General features: G+C 44.8%; 1 protein-coding gene across 1 annotated transcript in view; it reads left to right on the top strand.

Moving 5' to 3' along the window:
- Positions 1-24,968, top strand: part of LOC118831551 (mesothelin-like protein) — a 38,893-nt gene extending 13,925 nt beyond the window's left edge. The window contains exons 3-15 of the mRNA XM_036738932.1: positions 134-254; positions 3,094-3,179; positions 3,984-4,110; positions 4,758-4,948; positions 5,401-5,491; positions 5,936-6,071; positions 7,839-8,026; positions 9,387-9,542; positions 14,130-14,257; positions 15,322-15,452; positions 17,721-17,815; positions 22,820-23,081; positions 24,220-24,968. Of these exons, the coding sequence (XP_036594827.1) occupies positions 134-254; positions 3,094-3,179; positions 3,984-4,110; positions 4,758-4,948; positions 5,401-5,491; positions 5,936-6,071; positions 7,839-8,026; positions 9,387-9,542; positions 14,130-14,257; positions 15,322-15,452; positions 17,721-17,815; positions 22,820-23,081; positions 24,220-24,302 (1,795 nt within the window). The 3' untranslated portion in view covers positions 24,303-24,968. The remainder of the gene's footprint in view (positions 1-133; positions 255-3,093; positions 3,180-3,983; positions 4,111-4,757; positions 4,949-5,400; positions 5,492-5,935; positions 6,072-7,838; positions 8,027-9,386; positions 9,543-14,129; positions 14,258-15,321; positions 15,453-17,720; positions 17,816-22,819; positions 23,082-24,219) is intronic.
- Positions 24,969-25,850: the final 882 nt, after the last annotated feature.

Here is a 25,850-nt window from a genome sequence, read left to right as displayed (position 1 = left end):
AATGGTGAAAAGAACCACAGTTGGCCCACAGAATTGCCCTCACTCCTTACTGACCGTGATTGACCTCCCCTCAAACCTTCCCCTCTCTGGCCTTCGTGATCCCAATTACCCATAACCGTGTTTCTCTTCTTAGCCTCTCTGCCTCCATCTTACAAGGTTTCCAGTGCCAGGAGGCCGGCCAGCTATCTCAGGCTCAGTTTTCTTCCCTTGTTAGGGAAGCGCAGAAGCAGAAGGCCATCTTAAATGCCAGACAGGTAGGCAGTGCCACCCCAGTGGATGGGTTGGTGTTATATTTGCATGTGTTTAACATATATTCTGCATATTTAAAAATTGTATATAATCTGCTTATGACAGCGCAAGACTGCTTTCTGTGCCCAACCACCCCCAAGTTCATTTTGATTCATTCTATGAAGAGTTGTTTCCCTCCCCCCGTTTTTTTCTTCTCTTCTACACCCTGCCTCTGCACCCTTCTCCCCTATACCAAGGAAATACCTTGCTGAATGCTTGTCAAATGGAATTCTTGCTGTTCTCAATCCCTCATGCTCAAGGAGAAGAGGGTTGTTGGGGATTCACCCTCCACCACAGCTGGGAGGGGGTAATATGATGCCTGAGGAACATGGGATGAGAAAAACACCCCTTTCTGCTTGGGGAGCCCTTTGGACTAAGTCATGCCTCCCTTCCCTGTTGTGAATGGATGTAGGAGGTAATTGTCAATGGCTGGCCTGTTAATCACAGACCCTCAGACAGAATGAATGGAGGACCCTACTCAGGTTAAGGTGTGCCAGGTAAAGAATGTCCAGGTAAAGGTGTGTCCGGGTAATAATGTAGCCATGTAAGGTAAAGGAATGCCGGGTACTGTATTCAGGAACGGTGTACCCAGATAATAGTGTCCTAGGGGATGTGTGTTCAATCAATCAACCAACAAGCATTTATTAAACACCTACTATGTGTCAGGTCCTGGGAATACAAATGCAAAAATTAGGCAATCCCTGCCATTGAGGAATTTACATTCTACTTGATCAGGGGTTCTTAACTTGGGATCCACAGACTCCCAATGAGTCTGTGGATAGATTTCAGGGCATCTGTGAATGTAGATGAGAGAAAGATTCCATCTTTCATTTCACTAATCTATAACTGAAATTTAAAATTTCCTTCAATTATGTAAAAAACTTTATTCTGAGAAGGGGTCCACGGGCTTTACCCCACTGCCTAAGAGGCCCATGATACCGAAATGGTGAAGTACTCCGGGCTAGGAGAATACGACACATTCACAGATATTTACATAAACATAAACACACAGTGATCTGGATGAGTTGAGGTTCCTTGAAGGAGGTGGTATTTGAGCCCTTGGAGGATAGCAGGGGCTGCAAGAGAAGGTAAGAAAGGAGAGCGTTCTAGGTATGGGGGACAGTCCACGCAAAGGCAGGAGGAGGAGGGGTCTGGACAGGAGGACTTTCCCTTACGGAGAACACCGCCTAGGCCAATTTGGCTGAAACTTAGAATAGCAGAGGGAAAGATGGATAGTCAGCCTGGAAAGATAGACGGAACCAGATTGCAAAGGGCTTTAAATGCCAAATGAAGAAGTTTATCTTTTATCTTTTTTTTGAGTTTATCTTTTATCTTATGAGTAACAAGGAGCCACTTGAGTTCTGAGCCATGAGTGTCAGAGTCAGACTTGTTCAGGTAAATATATATCAGTTAATATATTCAAGGTAAAGACATGGCCAAGTAGCAACAATATGGACAAGTGAGGTGTTGGGTCACTTCAGTCATGTCCAACTCTGTGACCCCATCTGGAGTTTTCTTGTCAAGGATACTGGAGTGGTTTGCCAGTTCCTTCTCCAGCTCATTTTACAGATGAGGAAACTGAGGTAAATAAGGTTAAGTGACTTGCCCAGGGTCACATAGCTGGTAAGAGTCTGAGGCTGGATTTGAACTCAGGAAGATGAGTCTTCCTGACTCCAGGCCTAATGCCATATCCGCTTCACCACCTCGATGCCCCCAGGTAATATATTTAGGCAAAGGTTTAATAGTGTGCCAATTAAGTGTCAAGTAACATGTTCATGGTAAAAGCATACCAGGTACTGTATTCAGATAAAGATGTGGCCAGGTAGTAGTGTGCCAAGACTGTGTGCTCTTAGTGTGGTATGTACCTACCTGAGGTGGATAATGCATTCATGGTAAAGGCATGTCGGGTAATATGCATTCAGGTAAAGTTGTGTGCCAGACCGGATTGTGCCAGATGGTATGTGCTCAGGTAATGTATGCCAGGGAATGAGCTCAGCTGTGTTATGCAATGTATTCAGGTAATGACACGGCCAGGTAATATGCACCTCAGGTAGAGGCGTGCCAAGCAATACTCTCAGGTTTCTAGTTCAGCATATGATTCAAGCTAAGATCCTATGAGGCCAGATCCCCAGGCACCAGGCTGGGCCAAATTTCCTTTCCAGGGGGCCTTTGGCTGCTAAGTGCTGAAAAAAGGCTGTTTCTTCTGGCTCATTTCCCCTCCTGGTCAGGGGGAGGGACACCCAGCCCAATCCCTCCCTGCTCCTAGTGCTCTGCTGGGGTCCCTGAGCTCCCAGAAAGGTGAAGGGTTAGGGAAAGCTCCAGATAAAGTCTGTCCACTAGATCAGGGCTGTCCAAAATGTAGCCCACAGTGTGATTTATGTGGCCCACCTACAAGCATAGAAATTTACATAAATGCTTTAGTAAACAAAGCTGAGCTACCCCAGAGCCCTCACTAAAATGGGAAATCAAAATATAGTATATTGTCAACTGTTTCAATAAAAACCTAAGGTTGGACAGCCCTCCACTAGATGTTATTCTCTTGGGCCTGGCCTATTAAAGCAGTCCTGCTCCTCCCTGCCCCCCACCCCCTCACCAACTCTGGCCACAAGTTCTCACCCCGCATGACCATCCAAAGCCTTTAGGCAGATGAGAGGGAAAGTGACTTGTCCAGATACTTAGAGGCAGCCCTGAGGTTAGAACTCCTGAAATCCCAGTCTGGGGCTCCTATAATGTGTGAATTCCCTTTGATGGCTATGGAGTGGCTATGCCTTTCCCCTCTGCCTACTGCCTGTTCCTCTCTTCTAGCTGAGTTGTATGGCAAACCTCCTGGCTCTCCATAACCTGACAAGCGACTTTGCTGACTATCCGCCGGACCTGCTGCTTTTCTATGAGTGAGTATCCTCTGAACAGGATTCATAATTACTATTCTTATCATTATTATAGCATTTATAGAATGTTCTAAGGTCCACAAAGCACTTCACAAACGTTGTCTCACTTGATTCTCCTCCCAATAACCCTGTGAGGTCAGTGCTATCATTACTCCTATTTTACAAATGGGGAAACTGAGGCAAGCAGAGGTTAAGTGACTAGAGTCACAGATCTAGTACGTGTCTGAGGTAGGATTTCAATTCTGGCCTTCCTGACTCCAAGTTTAACTATCCATTGCATCAAATGGGAACTTACCCAAATTACTCATGGGTGGATGAAGTGTAAAGAGAGGGTCAAAATGAAACACTTCCCAATCCTTCCCCACCAGTTATCTCTAACTTACCTATAAGAGTGTTTGAAAGCCTCCCATTCCTTTAGGTCACACCATTAGGCTGTCCTCTTTCTGGGGTCTGCTTGAAACAGAAAAGAGATAGAATCATAAAATCCTAAATTTCCAGGGCTGGAAGACACCTCAGAAATTGTCCAATCTCATCCAATCTGAGCCTCCCTAATAGAAAGTAGTGTAGTCTTTGATGGAATTCTCCCAGTAATGGGGAGCTTACTGTCTTCCATAGTTGGTGCGATACCCAAGCAGTCTTTGCTATAAATTCCATATCACCAAACTCTTCCTCTGTGCCTCAATATTCCCTAGGGTGCAGCCTCCCCCAAAGCCCAGATTCTTCCATGTGGGCTGGGTATGGGAGAGGGGAAGAAGGGGAAGGCTTTGGACTTCAGTGGCAACTCACAGCGATTTGCATTTCCGACAGCCTGAGAAATGTGGACGAAGCCAAGTGTCGGGCGTTCATCAGCAGGGCCTCCCAGGGGAACCTTAACCTCCTGTCTGGACTGTCAGCTCAGAAGAGGGAGCTACTGAACATGTCCCTGACTTGTCTGGTACAGACATTTCTCCCCTTATATCCCACGAGGACACCAAAGGTGGGGAGGGAAATAGGAACTGTCTCTGAGAGAAAAGTACATGGTCCTAGGAAGGAAGGAGGAGTCCTAGTGAAAAATTAGAACTGCAACCAAAAGAGTCCTGGGCCAGGAGTCAGGGAATTTGAATTCTAGCCCTGGCTCAGCCACTGACTTGCACTGTAACCTCTGAACCTTCATATCACCATCTTGATTATTGTGTTCATGGAGTTTGAGAGCTAGAAAGGACTTGAGAGGTCATCTGGTTCAACTTCTTTATCTGATAGAGGAAGAAACTGAAGCTCAGAGAAGAATTGTACCATTGGCGATATTAGGGCAGAAGATGCCCCCGATCAAGAAACGACAGTGGTTCCCCATTGTCCTTAGGATAATATTCAGATTCCTCTGTTCGGTATTTCAAGCCCTTCAAAGTCTGGCCCTAGCCTACCTTTCCAGGATGATTATATGTTATATCCCCTCGTGTACTCTATGTTCCAACTAAATTAGCCCCATTGATGTTCCCCATTTTCCCACTGCCTTTATGACTTTGTACAGGCCGACACCAAGAGGGAAGGCTCCTTCTAGCCCTAGATGGTTCACTCCTCTGTTTTCATTTTTTGACTTTACAGGGAAATCCTGGTACCAATCTGAGCAAAGAGGACCTGAGCATCTTGGGTAGCTTGGTCTGTGACATGGAGCCAGCTGTCATCCGGGAGTCAGACCCCCACATCCTGGACAACCTGAAGCACTGCTCCCAGCTTACAGCAGGGCAGCAGGATGCCCTCAACGCGCTCCTTCACAGTGGGGCCACATCGCTGGGGTAGGCTGCCCAAATACTGATTCTGCTTGAGAACATCCTGGGCACTGCAATCTACTCAACAAACACCAGCTAGTCGTGTGGCCTTGGCCAAGTCACGTGTCTCTCTCTGGGTCCCTATTTCCTCCTCCATACAATAAAGAATTTGGCACCATAAGTCCCTTCTAGCTCTGACATTCTATGACTCTCTCAGGTCATACCAATAGTGTGCCAAAGGACTCAGGGATTTGGAACTTACCCGGCTCATTGAACAGCTATGGTTTTGTGACTGCTTATCCCAAGAGTTAGAGGAGGGGTTCTTAAGCTGGCATCCATGTCCCACCTCAAGGTGTTTCCTTATATCTCATGCCCCTGCTCTGATTGCCACCAACTAACGCTGGAGCCCAGGTCCCATGGTCAACGGAGCTTCCCTCCCCAAATCCTCCATCCCTTTCTTTTTTCCCATTGTGATGCAGGGCTCCTGAATCCTGGAATCTTGGCAGACTTTGGAGTCTTGGACCACTGGCATTTTACATCAACTCTACTCTGTGGAAGATGGTGACTAAGGTAGGGACCTTGAGGGGGATGGTAGCTGGACATGGGACCCTGGCTGAGAATAAGAGGCTGCATAAGCTAATGGGAGAAAGTCTTTTAGAATTCCTTGTGTCCCTCAAAGCTCTGCTCAAGCAACACCCATTACAACACCTCTTAATTTCTTGATCTTCCTCGATGCTAGTGCCCCCCTCCCCAATTTATCTTGCACTTATTTCATATATATCTGTATTATTTATTTATGCATATGTTGTCTCTCTCAATAGAATGTAAGCTCCTTGAGGGCAAGGAATATTTTGGTTTTGTCTTCACATTTCCCATACTGAGCACGGTACCTGGCGCAAAGCAGCTATATAGTAAATGCTTATTGAGTGATTGACTGATCCATTCTGGCCATTGATGAATTAATATGGCGGAAAGGATGAGAGGCATTTCATCTACAATTCCCTCTTGTCTCAGGAGGTGAGTAAGGATTTCTTTCGGGATGTAGTTGCAAGATACCAAGCAGGAAGCCTGCCAAGGAGCCGTGTCCAGAGCTTTGTGGATTCCTTCCTCACTCAAGAATTAACAGTTTCAAGAGCCAACCGGGAGACAGGTTAGTGGAGGGCCTTAGGCTCTGACCCCTTTCCCCAGGTTCCCTAAGATCAGCCCTGTGGGGCTGATAGAGGGTCAAATGGGGCCCTTCTCTGGTTGACTTCTTGCTTCTGGACAAGTAAACCAAAAGAATGATTTCTCTAGGACCAGGGCCAAGAGGAAATGAGGATGACCTCAAGGTAGGGGTGCCAGCTGGATACATGCTGGATATTTTATGGTTTTCATAGGGAAGGGGGAAGGAAATAGGAAAGGAACAAACATTTACACAGCACCTACTATGTGCCAGACACTGTGCTAAGTGCTTTTACTAATATCTCAATCCTGGGAGGTAGGTGCTATGATTATCCCCATTTTACAGTTGAGGAAACTGAGGCAAACAAATGTTAAATGACTTGCCCAGGTCGCACAGCTTGTAAGCATCTGAGGTTGGATTTGAACTCAAGTCTGCCTGACTCCAGGCCTAGTTCTATCCACTATGCTACCAGCTGACTTTCAAAACAGTTTTCTAGGAGAGAAAATGAAAGGAGGAAGGGGAGAATGGAATGAGAGGAAGGAGAAAATGAAAGAAAGAGTCTGGGGAGAGGAGAATGTAGGAAGAAGGGAGAAGATATAAAAAGGAGGGAGAAGAAACTGGCAAAGAGAAGGTTGTGACAAAGGAGGATTCTGGGGGGAAGAGGAATGGTTATGAGGAGAAGTAGGCTGTGGAAAAGAGGAAGAAACTTGAGGAGGAGGAGAAGTCTGTGGGAAGATTTGTCAGACTGGTGAGTGCATGCCCATGGAGAAATAAGTCTTTGGGCTCAAATGAAAGGTAATTGATATTGTCCATGAAGAAAACTTGAAATTCTCTTTCTTGAGGCTACTTAGAGCAAGAAAATAGATTTCTTTTATCAGTGATGGAATTAGCCCTCTGTTCTTGCATTCTCTGTCCATGGATGGTTTTCTATATTCATGAAACCAAGGCCCTCATCCTGCCCCCGGAGACTATGGGAGACATGACCACTTCTCTTCCTGAATCTAGCAAAAAAATTGACTAACATGCATGAGGAGCCTTATCCTGAGTACTAGCCTAGGGAGGGGAGGGCTTAGGAACTTAGAAGGAGAACTACCTCATGCTTTTCAGTTGTTGGGGAGGAGGAGTGGGGAAGATTAAGACTGGGAATGTAGCTGGATTTGAGATTGGGATTGAGATTCCAGCTAGGTTTAGGAATTAATTTGGGGTTGAGTTTTGGGTTGAAACTGGGGTTCAAAGTTAAGGTGGGAGATATAAAGTTGAAGTTAGCTAAAAATGAGATTAGTTTTGAAGTTAATATGGGATCGTGGTTGCATATAGGTTATGCCTCAGGTTGGAAGAAAAGTTAAGGTGAAGTTGGGGTTAGATAGGGAATTAGGGTTAAAGGTTTGATGCATTAGGGGTCTGGTGGGGCTTGGGAGGGTCTAGTCAGGAATCTAATGGCTTAGATAAGGGGAGTCTGATAAGGTTTGATGGGACATGGGGATTCGATTTAGGATTAGATATTGGGCTAGAGTTTGGGGCTGAGGTTGGGACAGGGATGAAGTTTGTTCATTGGTTGTCATCAGGATTAGGCTTTGGGTTGAGGCTAGGGCTGGGTTTTTGGAGAGTGCTGGAGTTGAAGTTGGTTTTGCAATTGGTGAGGATTGGGCTGAAGTTAGGTTTCAGTTTAGTCAGAGTTTAGGTTTTGGGAAGGACTAGGGTTGTCATTGAGGACCAATTCTCACCTCTTTTCATCATCTACCTCTTGGACCCCAGGAAGAAGATGCAGTCGTGGAAATATCACAGCTCAGGTGATCCAGGATGAATTGTTCATGGTCCGCTATGACTGCAAACAGCTCAAGTCTTGCTTGGGAAGCAAGGTCCTGAAAGCTAACCTTAACCCACTGCTCCAGCACCCTCTGCCAGGGGAGTGCCAACGTGTTGTCAAGGGGAAACTCAGTGAGGTACTGGCCTCCCCTGGATGGTGGGAATATGACCCTGGCCAAGATTGTCTCTGGAATCTTGTTGTCCTGCCCCCTTCTTTTGGGCCATTTTTCTTCTTTGATAGTCTTTTGCTCCTGGGGCCCTAGGCTGTTCTACTAATCATTCTCCCTTCTGTCTATGAGGAAAGTCAATTAGACTCAGCGCATTGTAACCCTGAGTTATTCATGTTTAGAGGTAATGAACATTATTTTTTAAAATTAATTTAATTTTAAAAACTAAATTAATTTTAAAAATAATTAAAGAAGGCAATGGTTACCATCAAGGGATGAAGCTCTAATGGTGGTACCATGACAAGAAGGCATGAAAATGTGTAGGGATGTGTAGGGATTTTCCAGTGACCCTTATGTCACCCCTCAGTGTCTGGGATGAGGAAGAACCATCTTACCAGAGCAGAGGCAGGATGAATATAATCTCTTTAGGGAACAATGAAGGTATGTGCACAAGAATTGTGTATTGGCAATATCTCAGAAAGAGTGATGGTATAAATAAAAATGGAGGAAGAAGACCATTCTCTCCCCTCTTATCTCCTCTCCTTCTCTTCTCTCACTCTGTCTCTCTCTGTGTCTCTGTCTCTCTATCTCTCTGTCTCTATCTCTCTGTCTCTGTCTGTGTCTCTGTCTCTCTCTCCCCCCTTGTCACTGACTAGCCAAGCTGTCAATCAGTATAAAGACATCCAATGATAGTTTTTTATTTGAGTGTTCCACCATTGCCAATGCTGATGGACAGCTTAAGCATCCATCCACTGGCAAAGGATGCAGGACATGTTCTTCTTCTTTCATCGCCCTATACTGATACCACATAAGAAGAATGTCTTTGGCAGAGTGTAAGGGTACAGAGTACAGAGAGTGCCCTATAACCCCAGAAGTCTCCTTCCTAAGTCATGGAGGGGTCAGAATAGAGGGCTTTTTTATATTTAAGACAGAGACTTACATGTCCACAAATGTATCAGCGCTTCCACAAGTGTCCATGTGGTTACAGCCTTGGTGTAGAGACTAGCCTTAACAGTAGAGGACACACGTGGGAGAACAATGAGATTTAAGGCTAGAGAGAGAAGCTGAGACCAGATTATGAAGGTCCATGAATATCAGGCAGAGAAGCCTGACCTTGATCTAACTCATCAATGGGGAACTACTCTGGACTAAGGAAGTATGATGATATAAGTGCAATTATACCTAGCAGAATAAAAGTGGACCCTTTATTTGCACATATGGAGATGTAATTTCTGCAAGAAGTCTTGTCCTAGAAGTCTATTGACCAGATTTTGGGTGGCAGGAGCCCACACCTTTCTGAACTGATTGGGCTGCTGTCTCTCCTTCCCAGATCTATCCAGGGGGTGTCCCTGAGGACCAGCTGAAGCTGATCACCTCCTTGGTTTACTTGTATACCAATGATGAAATTGGTCACTGGAACATCACATCCAGGGACACCGTGGTGGCTTTGCTGAGCTCTGATGTAGCTATGGAGAACCAGACTCAGGTGTGGCACTTACCGTTTGACTCCATTGTCCTGTCTTAGACAGTGATGGAGCTTGGAGGTACCTTTCAGACCAAGTTTGATCCCTCTCCCCCTTGCCTTGTCATTTTATAGATAAAAAAACTGAAGCCTAGAGAGATCTAGTGACTTGCCTGAGGTCCTACTATGAGTCAGCGGCAAAGCCAGAACTGGATGGCTTTCCTCATCCCTAGTCTAGTACCCCTAGTCTAAGTCATCATCCTGTGTCTGTAGAGTGTGTCTTCAATTCAATTCAGATCAAGTGAATTAAATTCAACATTTATTAAGTAACTGTTCTGGGTAAGGTTTGGTACAAGATGCTAGAGATACAAAAACTAGAAATGAAAGTCTCTTCCAGAAAGGAGATTAGAGTCTAGTAGAAGGATGCACCTAGTAGGTGGCACCATATGTAAAGAGTGCCAGGCCCGGAGTCACTAAGACTCATCTTCCTGAGTTCATATCTGGCCTCTGTATGACCATGGGCAAGTCACTTCACCCTGTTTGCCTCTTTGCCTCAGTTTCCTCATCTGTAAAATGAGCTGGAGAAGGAAATGGCAAACTACTCTAGTGTCTTTGCCAAGAAAACCCCAAATGAGATCATGAAGAGTCATACACAACTGAAAAATGACTGAACAGCAGAAGGATGAGCTACAAGTAAAATAATTAATAATTAAAAATAACAAATCAGAATGTTAATTATGAGGTAAGTGAGGTGAAATAAAATGTTTTGAGAGAGTCAGAGAATCTGTGTTTAATTCCCAGCTTGGTAATTTGCTCCCTTTGTAACAAATTTAATCTCTTCAGGCCTCGGTTTTGTCATCTGTAAAATGAGAGGGTTGGTCTAGATCAGGATGTCAAACTCAAATAGAAACAGATACCTGCATATTAGCTTAGAAAACCACAAATTAATATTATCTATGTTGTATGATGTTTTTATTTATTTTGTTAAACATTTCCCAATTATATTTTAATATGATTCAGCTGTATGTTTTATACCTTTGGTCTAGAGCAGCTCCAAAGTCCCTTTCAAGCCCTAGATCTTTGATCATGTAGTCCTGGAAGGATTTGTTATCAGATGAGAGATTGGAGTGCGCTTTGTGGGTAAGATTGTCAGGCGTGATTTCCTGGGGAAAGTGTGAGAGACAGCATGTTGTATTGGAAGGATCCCATTGGTCTTTGGGAGTCAGAGGACTTTGGTTTGGAATTTCAGTTATGTCACTGCCTGCCATTGTGACCTTCCCTTCTGTCATGCCAAATGAGGAAGTTTTCTTTTAATTCTAAAGGCGTGGATGGGGAGCAGAGGAGATGTCAATAGATGGACATATGGGAAGAGTCCGTTCCAGAGATGGAGAGGGAAGGAGGGAAACAGTATTTATTAAGTGCCTACTACGTGCTAGGGACTGTGATAAGGGCTTTACAAAAATTATCTCATTTGATCCTCACAACAACCCTGACAGGCAGATTCTGTTAGTATCCTCCTTTTACAGTTTAGGAAACTGAGGCAGACAGAAGTTAAGTGACTTGTTCAGGGTCACATAGTTAGCAAGTGTCTGAGACTGGATTGAAACTCAGGCCTTCTAGACTCTACCTTCTCTGCTGCCAAAGTGAGGGATAGTGCGTACAAATATGTGGAAGGTAGGAGAGGGGAGGATGATATGGGGGACCCCTGTGGAATCCATTTGGATTGGAATGTAAAGTACTTATGAAGATAACCTGAAAGTCAGTGGATAGAGTACCAGGGCTGGAGTCAGGAAGACTCATCTTTCCAAGTTCAAATCTGGCCTCAGATACTTTCTAGCTTTGTGACCGTGGACAAGTCACTTAACCCTGTTTGCCTCAGTTTCCTCATCTGTAAAATGATCTGGAGAAGGGAATGGCAAACGACTCCAGTATCTTTGCCAAGAGAACCCCAAGTGGGGCACAAAGAGTCAGACACGACTGAAACTGTTGAACAACTACTTAGCAATAGCTAGCCTTGGAAGGTTTTTGAGGAGAGGACTGGCATGGTTAGATGTTCTTTTGCCACCCCTCAATGTCTTGTCCCCTAGTCAGTCTGTGAGCTTCCTGAGGACGGGGGCTACCTCATGTCTAGAATGTGCCCCCTTCTCATCTGTAGCTCTAGAATCCCTGGCTTCCTTCATAGCTTGGCTCAGGGGCCACCTTCTAGAATAAGCCTGGCCTGATTCCCTCCAGCTGTAAGGACTTTGCATATATTTTGTATTTAATTTTCTATGTGCATGTTGCTTCCTCCTAATAGGATGTGAATTCCTTGAAGTGGGTTTTTTGTTTGTTTTTGTATTCTCGGTGCCTAATACAGCTCCTGGGACGTAATGGGTGCTTAATAATAGCTCACTTATATAGCTCTTTATATAGCAAAGGGCTTCATAGATATTGTCTCATTTGATTCATACAACCCTGAGAAATAAGTGGTATTATTTTCATTTAACAAATGAGGAAAATGAGGCTGACAAGAATTAAGTGATGGTCACACAGCTCGAAAGTGTCCAAAGGATGGGAGCTCAGGCTTTCATGACTCCTAGTCCAGTACTCTAACCACTAGCTGCTTAATAAATGCTTATTGAATGAATGAATGAACGAATGCACAAACAAACAACAACTCACTCCCTTTCCTCCTTTCCCTACTGTATTGAGTTCAAAACTGGGAACCAAGAAGTGGCGAATAGGGAGTAGGGATCTTACTAAACTCCAGCTGATTGATTGGCAGACAATCTGTGACTGTTTTATCCTTGATAGATTGGAGAAAAGTCAGTTTCTGAATGCTGACTTGTATTATTCACCATTCCTTCCTCTACTTGGAAATGACCAAGTAACTCACCCAGGCAGGAATGAGATGGGGGAAACAGGACAAGACTCCTGACTCAATCTCTAGGAGGGCGAACTTCCCAGGGTTTGAAATGGTGACTTGGGGACGGGCCTAAAAGCTGTGCTAGCCAAGTCCAGCTAGGACCAGACTTTGGAACGTTAGCATCAGAAAACTATGCCTTAGAGGAATGGATTGTTTTCTACATTTTTGTAGAAACTTTTCTCTTCCTGGAACCAGTTAAAAGTTTCTTTAGAAGAACTCTAGAGTTTTCTCTGCTTGAACAAATAGAAAATGGGTTTGTGGCTCAGGCAGGACAGAAGAGGTTGGGAGTTTCCCAGGACGTAGGAGAATCCTGCTCCCTACCTCATTGTGTTGTGGAAAGAGTGCTAAACTTGGGGTCATTTGGGGACCTGAGTTCAGTTACTCACTCTTCAGCTTAGTCCCTATGTGATCCTGAGCAAGCCCTAACCTCTCTTGGCTCTAGATTCGTCAACTGTAAAATAGGAGGGTTGGACTTAGTGACCTCTAACATCCCTACCTGTTCCAGACCTTTTTGATCCTATGCTCCTGGATACCTGAGAGCAGGTCACTCCGGAGACAGTACCTTTCCTCTCCTAGAAAGGGCTCTCCTGACAGGAGAAGCCTGGACTGGCTTACAGTGTGAGCATTTACACCTTAGGAATCAGTCAGCAATCACTGTGAATCAGGGCTTGTCTGGTTATTTTGTTGATTGTTAAGAAAGTGTTAATAATTCTCATTAAACTTAAAAGTGTGTGTTCGTACATTTTTTTCCTGGAGAGCCCAGCTGTTAAATATTTACCAGCACGCTGCCGCCTCCCTGTTGTTGTTGAGTCGCATCTGACTCTTTCTGACTCCATTTGGGGTTTTCTTAGGCAAGATGCCAGAGTGATTTGCCATTTCCTTCTCCAGCTTATTTTACAGATAAGGAAACTGAGGCAAACAGGCTTAAGTGACTTGCCCAGGGTCACACAGCTAGTAAATGTCTGAGGCCAGATTTGAACTCAGGAAGATAAATTTTCTTGACTCCAGGCTGGGCACTTTATCCACCATGCCACATAGCTGTCCTGCGGCACCTCCTATGCTGCTTTATAAATACTGCTTGAGCTCAGTGAGAGGGCAGAAGGAAGCTCAAGGAATGAGGTCATTACCAGACTGGAAGCCTAGTGATTGGAGGCTGTTGCTACTGCTGCTAATGATGATGATGATGGTGGTAGTGGTGGTGGTGGTGATGATGATGGTAATAAAATAATAACTGGCATTTATATAACACTTTAAGGTCCACAAAGTACTTTATATCCATGATCTCATTTGCGCCATATAATAGGAGACCAGACTTTCTGTTCCTTCTGGTTCTGCCACTCACTGTGTGATCTTGAGCAAGAGACTTTCCTTCTCTAAGTCTTAATTACCCCTTTTACACAATGGAGATAACAACCCTGGAAGGATTGTTCTGAGGTTCCAGTGAGATGATAATTATTCCCATGATGGGAGGGTGGTAGGATTTAGTACTAGCATCCCTATTTTACAGGTGAGGAAACTGAGGCTGGGAGAGGTTAAAGTGGTAGAAATATGAGGCCAGTGAGTGGCAGACATAGGATCCGACTGCAGGCAGGACTTCCAACTACAAGTCTCAGGCCTTTTCCACTTCAGAATGTTGCCTCTGGAGAATCCATAAGAGAGCGTTTGGGGAAATGAAGGGATTTGTTACAGGAGTAACTCTTTCACAGGCTGTCATCAAGAAGTACCTGGAGCTGAATGGCACCGTGACAGGGGCCTTGCTGGTGGCCATCGGTGGCTTCCGTCTCTGCTGGATGAGCCCACGGCAGATCGAGGCCATACGACCTGTGGAACTGAGGTGAGTGTGCTTCCCACAATTGAGTCTGTAGGCTTCTGGAATGTCAGAGCTTGGGAGAAACCTTAGGGATCATCTAGGCTAAACCCCTCATGTTAGGGAGGAAGAAACTGAGGCCCAGAAGGTGACTTTTCTTGTCCAATGTCATGCAGCTTAGTCAAGTGCCAAAGCTGGGATTCCAACCCAGATCTGGGTGTTCAATATTGAGTTGTGAAGAGAGCTCATGATTTTACAGGTGGAGGGGTGGAGGGAGTATATTCCTGGCCCTCTAGATCTTTTCTTGGGAAGATTCAGAAAAGATAGAAGTTAACCCCGTACCTCCTGACATTTGGACAGCTCTGCTTCCTCTATGATAGACCCAGAAAGGGGGCTCTGCCATTGGGCCCACAGTCACGCCCATGTGGCCATGACTATAGATCTCCCAGGAGCTCACGTAGCAGATGAATAAGGTAGCTGGGTAATGCAGTGAATAGCGCTGGAATTAGAATCAGGAAAATTGGAGTTAAAATCCTGCCTCAGATACCAGCTGTGTGAACTGGGTCCAGTCACTTAACTACTCTCAGCCTCAGTTTCCTCATTGAAAAAATGAGGTCAGACTCAATGGCTTCTAAAATCTCTTCTAGCTCCGAATCTTTGATCCCCTGATCATATAATGAGGGCTCGAATTTATATGGAAATTTACAATTGATGAAGCCCTTATGAAGCCCTGTGGTACAGGTCATGCAAATATTACCATTTTCATTTTATAGATGAGGTAAGAACGTTGAAGTGACTTGCCCAGGGTTGCACAGCCAGGAAATGTCAGAACTGGGATTTGAACCCAGGTGTTGGGACTGTGATACTATTGCTTTCTGCTATTCTAGGCTGCCTCACTTCTACTTAGAGGTCACCTTTCCCTGGTATGGCACAAAGTGGCAGGGGCGCGGGGGTGGGCAGGGGAGAGAGTGAAGTCACAGAGCTAGCAAGCCCTGTAGGATGAGGCTCAGGATGAGGTGGGATAAGGGCATGGAAAAGGTGGCAGAGTGTGAACCTGTCAACTCCACTCTGACTCTTCTTGCTCCCTCTAGGCGGGCAGGGGCCCTGGACATCTCCTCCTGTGCTCAAGAGAGGAAGGATGACCTATATGAGAAAGCCAAGGAGGCCTTTTCCGGGTCCAATGGCACAGTCACCTACTACCACTACATCCGGCCCTACCTCGGTGAGATTGGCCTAGAACCACATCTCCATTCTCTCCCCAAGATCCCTAGAAGCAAGTCAGAGATACTGAGGCTTCCCTACAGTCCAGCCCTACCTTATAGCTTGTTAGATTTTTCTCTTATTATTCCCTTATAGATCCATACTCCGGTCTAGCCAGGCCAGCCTCCTCACTATCCCCTGGAGAACTTCGTACCTTAGCCACAATCGCTGCTCCTGTTTGGGATGCTTTCAGCTCCATGTATATCTCCCTAAACCCTAAATTACATGATCAGACACATGATGAGGGCCTGAATAAAAGTGGTAGTTGTGTGACTAAAGAAAGGATCAATACGAGAGGTGTTGCAAAGGATCAATATGAGAGGTGGCAAGATTTAGCTACTGGCTGCCTACGTGGAGTGAGGGAGAGGGAGGAGTGAGGACACCCTGTTAACTGGAAGGGTAGTGTTACCTTTGATGCTGAATAATGAAATTTGGGAGAGGGAAGGGTTTGGGTGGGAAGATAATGGATTTGATATTGGACATGGTGAATTTGAGATGTCTCTGGGACACCCTGGGTGTCACCCCCTATATCCAACCCATGGTCAAGTCTTGTTTCTACCTTAATAGCTCTCATATGCCTTCTCTCCACTCACTCAGCCACCACCCTGATAAGGGAAGAAGACTCTGGTCCTGTCATTGGGGAAGCTCACAGTCTTGGAGGGGAGTGGGGCGGAGACAGAACTGGAAGATGACACATACATGGGAAAGTTAGAGACCAACCCAAATTTGAATTCAACATTTATTAATGTGAATACTTGTTCAACACCAATACAAATTCAACCAAGTTCAAATACCAATACAAATTCAAGTTTTTATTAAGCACCTACTAAGTGCTAGGCATTAGTGTAGGTACAGGGGATGCAAAGCCTCCTTTCCAGGGGCTTACCTGAGATAATACAATATATAAATGGATAAATATAGTATCAGGCAGGAGGTGATGGGGACCAAAGAGAGATCCAGACAAAGTATTCAAGGAATATATGAAGAGGTAATTAATACTTTTTCCCTGGGGAAATCAGGGAAAAACCTTCAGAGGAGGAAGAGGAGGATTAGAAAAATAGGAGATGGGGGAATGCATTCTAGACCCAAAGATGGCCTGTACAAATGAACAGAGACAGGAGATGGCAAGTTAAGTTTAGGGAACAAAATGTTTTTTGGAGAATTTATATGAAATAAGGCTGGAACCTCATATGGGGTGAGCTTCAAATATCAGGCTGTTGAAGTTTTCAGTGTTAAAGTTAAGGGGAGGATAAAATCACTGTGGACTGGATAGTGATGGAAGACTTCCAGAAGGAAGAGGAGGAGGAGGAGGAGAGGAGGAGGAGGAATAATTAGGCCTTGAAGTTTTGGGTCCCTTTCCTTAGTGTTTGTTCTAGAGCCACACAGAGGATGCTTGAATTTTGCCTCTGGGAAAGGGACAGATGGGTAGAGAGCTGTCTAAGGCAGGAAGAGGGACTGGAAATCTGGATAATTCTGCAGGAGATCCATAGATCTAGGATAACAGGGAGTTTGTTAGACTAGTTATAGCAATGCCTATTTTTTCTGGACCCTGAGTCTTGTCTTGGGAAGAAAATTACAATTTTGAATCCCTGTTTTTATTTGGCTTCTAGGCCTGGGGATTAGGAATAATGGGTGAATTTAGGTTTGCTGTTAGGAAAAACTTCCTACCAATAGAGCTGTCCAGAAAGGGAATGGACTACTTCAAGTGGTTATGAGTTCTTCCTGCTTGGAAGTCTTTAAGGAGAAGCTGGAAATCACTTGCTGGATTTGTTATAATGGAGATTCCTTTTGTGTATGCATTGGATTAGATGAATGGAACTTCCAGGTCTCAAATTCTGTGATTCTCTGATTATTTTTAGAGTCTGGGGGAAGGGGCCTTGTCCGCACTAGCTTAAGCTTCCATCCTTAAGAACAACTTTCCTTTCCAACCAGGACCATTCCGCTTTGGCCCTGGGGACAATTTGAGGCTGGCCCTTGGGTCTAGTCCTGCTCTGTCTCCCCAAGACTCTGAGCACCCTGTAGTCAAGACCTGTGTTTGTGGCTCCTCTGTCTCTCCTTAAGTGTCTGCTCTATGGCCTAGAACTAAGAATTCTGAGCTGGTGGGAAGTGGGGAGTTTAGAGCTCCCTCCTACCCTGTTAACCCCATGGCTATGTCCTCATCCTCTTTCCCCTCTGCCCATGAACCCCAAATAGGGAGGTGATGAGGGTATCTCTGTTCTTACTAATTTAGGTGGTGCACCTGTGGAAGACCTGAAGCACCTGTCTCGGGCCAATATTTCTATGGACATCGACACATTCACAAGTCTCAATCCGGAGGTGCTGCAGGTAAGTGCCTAGCATGGGCCCTCCTAAATCATTACTCAGTAGACTGGGAAAGAGACATCATTCAATAAATACTTACTGTGTACCATGTCCAGAGTACTGAGAGAGAGAGAGGAAAATGAATTAGATATGAGGCCTGCCTTCAAGGAGCTTATTCTTACAGGAGGTGATTAAGACATGTATGAATAAACTTGTAGCTATCTAAAGATGGATTGATAGTGTCATGGGAGCAATGAACAAGAGCTTGGGCAGACCCCAGAAGATAGTGGAGAATGGAGGGCCTGGTGTGCTATGGTCTATGGGGTCACAAAGAATCAGACAGAACTGAATGACTGAACGACAAATGTAAAGGCTGCTGGTAGCTGGAGTTAGGAGGACATGAGTTCAAATCTATCCTCAGACTCTTACTACCTATGTGACCCTGTGTAAGTCACTTAACATCTCTGTGCTTCAGCTTCTTTATCTGTAAAACAAGTATCACACCCCCAAATGGAGAAAATAGTATCTATCTCCCATGGTTTGTGTGAGGATCAAATGAAATATTTGTAAAGCACAGCACCTAACACATAGTAGGTGTTTCCTTCCTATAGTACCAAGTAATAATTTGGGGATTTTTTTTGCTCAATTTTGTTGTAACAAACAAAAATATATAATCCCTGAAAAGAGTTAAGAAAAACAACACCAAAAAAGAGATTGTGAATTGATGTGCACTGATTGTATTTGAATGGAATTTTTTGTGGTCATCTAACATTGCCTTTATTTACATAATTATAGTCAGTGTGTAGACCCTTTTGTACCTGCTTTATTTTCTCCACATTATTCCCTCTAAGTCTTTGAATTCTTCTTCCTCTAAGTTCTTTGAATTCTTCATATGTCACTCATCCTGGCACCATAATGTTCTGGACAGTATGTGAGAGCCAACGTGTCTCCAGGAACAGAGTATTGCATATGGCGGCCTGGAGACCTAGGTTCATATCTTACTAAGCTCTGTGTGTGGCATCACAGGCACATCCATTAATCTTTCAGAGTCCCTGTTTCCTCACATGCAAAATGAAAATAATATTTATATTACAGCTCATAGAATTGTTGTGAGGAAAGTGCTTTGCTTAAAGTAAAAAAGCACTATGTAAATGTTATTATTAATATTAATAACATTTTATTCCCAGCACGCATCACAATTTACTCAGTCATGCACCAGTCATTGTGTATGTCATTTGTTTCCAACTTTTTGCCAGTACAAATAAAACCGATATGAATATTTTTATAGTGATAGATCTTTTCTTCCTGTCAATAACCCCTTAGGATATAAACCTAATAGTGGGGTCTTTGGGCCAAAGGTTATAAATGTTGAAATTTTTATTATATAATTCCATATGACTTTCCAAATGGTTGGACTAATTCACAGCCATGCCAACGGTGAATTAGCACGCCTATTTTTCCATTTGTTTGATCGTGTCCAACTCTCTGTGACCTCATTTAGAGTTTTCTTGGCAAAGATACTGGAGTAGTTTGCCATTTCCTTCTCCAGCTCATTTTACAGATGAAGAAACTGAGACAAATGAGGTCAAATAACTTGCCCAGGGTCACACAGCTGTAAGTATCTGAGGCCGGATTTGAACTCAGGAAGATGAGTCTTCCTGACTCCAGGCCCAGTGTTCTAATCACTGTGCCACCACCTAGCTGCTCTTGTTTTCCCATAGTCCCACCAATACTGAACTTTTCTCTGTCAATTTGATGGACATAAAGCAGGGGCATGCTGGTAGATGTTTAATTACTGCTGTCAGAAAAAATAAATATGTGCATGAAATATTTTCAAGTTAAATCTGCAGTATTGACATTTCTTCTATTACTTTTTCGAGTCAACAAAACAATAAATTGTTCTGATTTATAGTGTTCGTCCAAGGTGTAAATGTTGGCTGAGAGCCAGTTCAAGCTGGCTCCAGCATATCCTTGGTGTAAGGTGCCTTAGAGTTGGTTTAATGTGTACTTCTCTGATTATTAGTGATTTTTAACCCTTTTTGAAGTGGTTGTTGATAGTTTTTGTTTCTTCTTTGGAAAACTGCCTCTTCATATCCTTTGATACTTATCTATTAGAGATGGTTCTTAATGTTATATATTTGCATATGTTCCCTATGTATTTTGGATGTTGGACTTTTAACAGAAATTTTGTATGCAAAGTTTTTTTTTCTCTTGTCTGTGCCTTTTCTTCTTATTCTAATTGGGTGGGTTTTATTTGTATGCAACACTAGTTCATGTCACTGTGGAGGGTAAAGTTGGCCAGCTAGCATTCTACTCCTTTCAAAGGGGGATGGAACTAAATCGTCCTAGGCCTTGTGACTTCTTTGGTCACTTCCCTTTCCTCTCTGCCCCCCTTCTCTGGGTATTTAATCAGTCATATCCTGTTAAAAACAATTAGTTTAATTTTATCCTAGGGGCTCTCAAGTCTACATGGTCTCTTTCTCTTTTAATTTTCTGGAGTTTATATCAGATGAAATAGCTCAGAGCCCCTAATTAAGAAAATTACCAACATTTGGACAGAGGTTGGGCTCTCTGTCCTAATTTAAATGCTGCGCATTTCCAGCTAACTCCTGGCTTCCTCCCTTCTCTTTTTCTCAGCACAAATTAATAATACAATACAAGCCTTCATGGGGTATCTCAGGTTTCTTTGTACTAAAGCAAAATCAAGATAAAGGAAATTACTAAATAAAAAGCAAGAAGAATATATAATTAGTACCTATAACTGGACAGACCCAGGGAAGGAAAGATGTGAAATGGACTTCTCATAGTTCTTGAAAAAACAATTACAACCAGCATCTTAAGTCTGGATTCTTTGTTTCCAAGATTCCTGCAGGGACCTGTTGGCCCATCTTGATCTCTCTTTCCTTTGTAATAGCCCAGAGATCCTTTTTTTTCTCTTTTTTTTGTCCATTGCTTCTCTCTAGCATGACTCCTTAGGTTCAGGGAGGGTCTGAAGACATGGTCTCCCCAAGTGCCTTAACTCCTCAGCAGTGGGGGAGAGGTGAGAGTGAGGGAGGACTCTTACTCACTAGCCACTGCCCCAGAGCACAGAGCCCACTCTCCAAAAGCCTCCTGCTTGAACCATAAGTGATACATAGAGCAGAGGGTGGGTATGAAGGAGGGGCAGGTATATTGGGGGAAGGGTGAATTTTCTCAAAGGCAACTGGGCACCTGTTGCTAGCTGTTAGGCCAGGAGGATTCAGTGACTGGAGCAAAAGGGGAGAAGATTGGGAGCTTGCAGGGTGGTAGGAGGGGGCAGAGTGAGGGAGCATTAGGAGATAATGGAGGAAGGGCAGGTGTGGATTGTGTTGAAGCTGTCCCACAATTGGCTGTTACAGGGACCCATCTTTCCAGCTCTAACTGGTTAATCACATGGTCATGCCTTGGTTTCTGGGGTCCCCCGTTCCTACTTTGGAGACTTGCTTAATACCACACAACAAAGTACAAACAATACAAAAACTTTTTTATTAAATGCCTCCTGTGTACAATGCACTGTGCTAGGCTCTGGGGATAAGACATGAAACTAGTCGCGCTTCACAAAGAGGCATATAAAGTCACACTCCATAAGGAGCATATAATTTAGTGGGAGAGAGAAGACAAATAGCCAAATCACTGTAATATAAATCACATACTGAATGTCCAAGAAAAGGTTCAAATAGAGAAGTGGATGAGATTAAAAGAGAAATCATTTCCAGCTGGGAAGGATCAGGGATGATTTCATGGAGGAAGATTTCATGAGCCCGGCCTTGAAGGGAAAGACTTCAAAAGGGAGAGATATGGAAAGAGAATGTTTCAGGCAGAGGGGACAGTGTGAACAAATGTACCATGCCTGGCAAATACAGGATGAGGATGGGAAAGGACAGTGACTTAACTGTAGCTAGAATGCAGAAGACCTTAGAAGCCAGGCTAAGGAACTTGTACTTCATCCAGCAGGCAATGGGGAGCCACAGAAGGTTTTGGAGCAGAGGAGTGGACTTGTGTGAAGTAGTCCTACAAAGATTAATAGCAGGGTGAAGGATGAACTGAAGAAGGATAGAGTGGAGGCAGGGAGATCAGTTAAGAGGCTATTAAAATAATCCAAATGAGAAGAGGCCAGAACTAGGATGGTTGTGGTGGTGGTAGAAAGGAGAGCACAAGCTTGAGAGATGTTAACAGAGGGTGGGGACCAAGGCTACACATAAGGAAGGCTCTCCAAAGATATTTGTTGAGTGGAATTGAACCTGGCACCCATGTTGGCTGTCCAGACGAGAGTTACAGAAGCCGGAATTAGGGTGAAATGCAGGAGTATGGACTAGATGACCCTTTCACAGTTTCTCCTTACTTTCAAGCAGATTATCCACCAAGTTTTGTTGTTTTGGTTTTTTTTAAGACAAGATAGGCTCCTCTCCTTCTGTGCCCAGAGGGAAGTGAGTCCACTTTAATGTCAGGCTGAGCCAGACCACATGAGGAAGGTCAATGGGGGTGGCCCCTTCACCAGATTTATTTGTAATAATAATAGCCCTTCGTGTTTGTACAGTATTGAACTATTTACAATGTGCTTCCACCCTGAAAATAGATATAAAAGTTCTTTGTAAAATTGTAAAGGATTATATAAACATAAGATGACATGCAGTATTTACCCAGCCTCCTTCACAGGGCTTTTAGAAAGGGTATCATTATTCCTATCTGACAGGTCAGGAAACTGGGACTTAGGGGAAGGGAACTAGCTTGGCCAAGGTCATCCAGGGATTAGATAGTGGCAGAGATGGGAGTAGAATGCAGGTCTCCTAAGTGCCATCCCAGGGTTCTTTGCATTGCGTCACTCCTTCAATTAAAGCAGTATGAAGCTTTTTTAAAAAAAGTTTATTTTGATTTCAGGTGATACCTCATTTGTATGCTATTATTCATTGGCTTAAATGTAAATGGTACTCTAATTTATGGGGGTAGGGGGTGGTGGGCAGGAGAATGCCTGATGAAGGGAGGATCTCAAATGCCTTTTCGCCCATGCAGAATCTGAGTCTCAGCAACGTGGCAAAATTACTTGGTCGAAATGTGGCCGACCTTCGGAAGGCCCGAAGCAACCCAGCTGTAAGCTCTTGGCTCCAAAGCCAAAACCAGTCAGCCCTGGAGGCCCTTGGGTTGGGGCGGACCCCAGAGCAGCTGCACCCCAGTTCTGCCACCACTGGGAAGCCTCTCCCTGCCTGGATCACCGACAAAGGGCACAAGTCCTCTGCTTCACCCAGTGGACATATCACTGTCACCACTACCTCTGGTAGGTATCCAAGGCCCCAGAAACTCCCAGCAAGAAGCTGCAGGTCTGAAGTTAAACTGTCACACACCACTATCCAGAGGGAAGCTTCAGGCTCTCAGTCTCTTTGTTTACAATTTCCTTGGTGCATCTGTGGCCTCCTTGGTGCTTCATTCTTCATAGTTTGGTGTTTTGTTGGTGTTGCTGTTGTTGGTTTTTATTAAAGGGACCATTCCTTAAATCACTTAAACAGCCCTAATCACTGAATGGGAGTTGCCTCAGTCAAAGTAAGAACTCGGAAAAACCTTAGCTTAAAAAGGCCAAGGTCTCCCACTGCATCCTGGGCCATCTCCAGGCGTCCTGAACTATATCTCGCCACTGGACCCAGATGGCTCTGGAGGAGAAAGTGAGGCTGGTGACTTTGCACAGCTCTCCCCCCACTCAAATCCAATCCACTTGCAAGTCTTGGCATCATCTCCCTGTGTCCTCTTGGAGAATGAAGGACAAACCACAACAACCACAACCATGTAACAGTCACAACTTCTCACATCTCCTCTCCTCTCACAGCACTGTTGTTTCTGTCTCCTTATGCCACCCCACTGCAGTATCCCATGTCAACTCTCATTTTGCATGGAGACTTCCATTCAGAAGGGGGTTGTGTGGGAAGGAGGTAAAAGGCCTCCCAGTCACCCTCAGCTTCCAGGAAAACAATTATTTAAGCTGTAACACACACTTTCCTCTTCTACAACCAGGGAAGGTATGAGGCAGGGAGAGACCAAATTTAGGGAAAGAAGGGGCTGCTATTCTCAGGCTGGTATTTTACATGATTCTGAGAGGTGATGCCATCCACTGCTGGCATGGATTTAAGGGGCTGGGACAGGGATGAATCAAGAATGCAAACAGCTATCAGCTGTATCATGTCTTCACCATGTTCCTGGGAGTGTTATGAATTCCGAGAACATCACACACTCACATCCAAATATAAGAAATAAGCCACATTCCAAACCCAATAAGCAACACTTTTTTTATTTAAAAGCTTTTAAATGCCTTTTTAAAAAGAATATTTGTCTTCCCCCTCCAACATTGGTATGATTGAGAGCTCCCTATATGTTTCCAAGACTCAAACTGGTGCCAATTTCTCCTCCTTGTTCCTCCCTTCTAGGCTGCTGTGTCCTGGCACCTCTCCACGTCTTCAGTGCTCTTGGCCTCCCGATAGGCCTTATCTTACTCATGAAGCTCCTTTGATACTGCCGGACAAGATTCTCTTCTTTTACCAACCTCACCCTGGACTCCACTATCCTCTTTGGATCAAAAATTTCCCTTCCCCAAGACATGGAATGCAATCTACACCTGGGACCCTTATATACTTCTCAACTCAGAATGGACAAGGGTGCTAAGCAGACCTGAGGCTGACTTTGGCCCTCACCTGATGATGGGCCCTGGCCTTTGGGAGGCCCTGCTATGCTCAGAACCCTGGGAGTACGCATTGGAAGAATGATGGCAGGACTGCAAAGGGACTTGCTTGGAGACCTCTGCCCCTCCCTTCTCCCAGGAGCTGGCCATCCTCACGAATGCTCTTACCACCCCTAGACTCCAGCCAGACAGGATTTAGACTGAAGGCCATTTCTGGGGCAGTTCCTTGGCGGATGGCTGGGCTCTTCACCTGAGCTGGCTGGGCTACCCTCGGCAGGGTAGCTCCCCTCTGTCCACAGACTGGAGACACAGGGCAAACCAACTGGGCCAGTCTCTCTTTCTCAAGAATTCTAGGGTCTGAGAGGGCATATATCTAGGCTGAGCATGCTCAGAAACAGCTTGAAGGCCACAGATGCTCAGGCCTCCCCTAGCAGAAGCCTCACTGTTCTCTTGCCAAGAACTGTGGTTCTGAGTGGGGAAAGCTCAAGTTTTGCTATCTTTATGGTCTGATTTTAATAAATGTGAGGTTCTCCTCAAGTTTGTCTTCTAGTCCTTCCTTTTCCTATACCTGGTCCCTTAGATGGGGGAAAAATGGACCCCTTTTCAGACTCCCAGAGGAACTTATCCATCTGGGGCCAGACAGAGTCCTTCTAGGATCCCAGTAGAGGTCATGCCCTGGTGGTCATCAGACACTTCCCATAAAGCTTCGTTTGGTGAGTCAGCCAGTCCTCCCCCTTCCTCCCCCCACCCCCTACAAGTTAACTGAGTCCAGCAGTACTGGGGGCAGGTGCAGGGAGCTAAAGCCTTAGGCCCTCAGTGATATGTCAGTATGGGTTACTGATCTAGATGAGCAATAAGTCAGGTCCCGAGCACAGGAGTCTGATACCCCATCCATGCAGGCTTCACAGGAGTCTGATATCCCATCCATGCAGGCTTCACAGACTCTCAAGCCAGGAACCAAAACCTCAGGAAAGTCCAGGATTGGGGAAGAAGATAAGAGAGGAAAGAGCTGGCTATTGCTTGGGTTTATCCAAGTTCCATTCCTCACCTAGGGTCCTACCACATAGACACTGAAGCAGCACCACCTGCCCCTTCTGCATCTCCCTGCGTGAGGGCTAGGTGTGCCCAGGGATACCCCAGCCCCTTTCTGAGTCAGCACCGGCTATCAATGAGCCACCATACCAGGAATTCCCCCAAAGGTTCAGAGGCCCCTGGGGTTAAAGGATCTTCTGAGACAGAGCCTGAAAAGCTAATTTGAGGGTGGGAATCTGTTCCTAAGGGTTTTTGCAGACTCCAGGGCTCCTGTTAGCCCCTACTTTTCATCTCAACAGTACTTTGAACCAGCAGGGCCCACCTGTAGACTAGAGTACAGGACTCTGC

This window comes from Trichosurus vulpecula, chromosome 9, assembly GCF_011100635.1.
Source record: "Trichosurus vulpecula isolate mTriVul1 chromosome 9, mTriVul1.pri, whole genome shotgun sequence".
NCBI classification, from domain to species: Eukaryota; Metazoa; Chordata; class Mammalia; order Diprotodontia; family Phalangeridae; genus Trichosurus; species Trichosurus vulpecula.
Note: the sequence above shows the minus strand (reverse complement) of the source record. Positions and strands in the feature narration are given on the sequence as shown.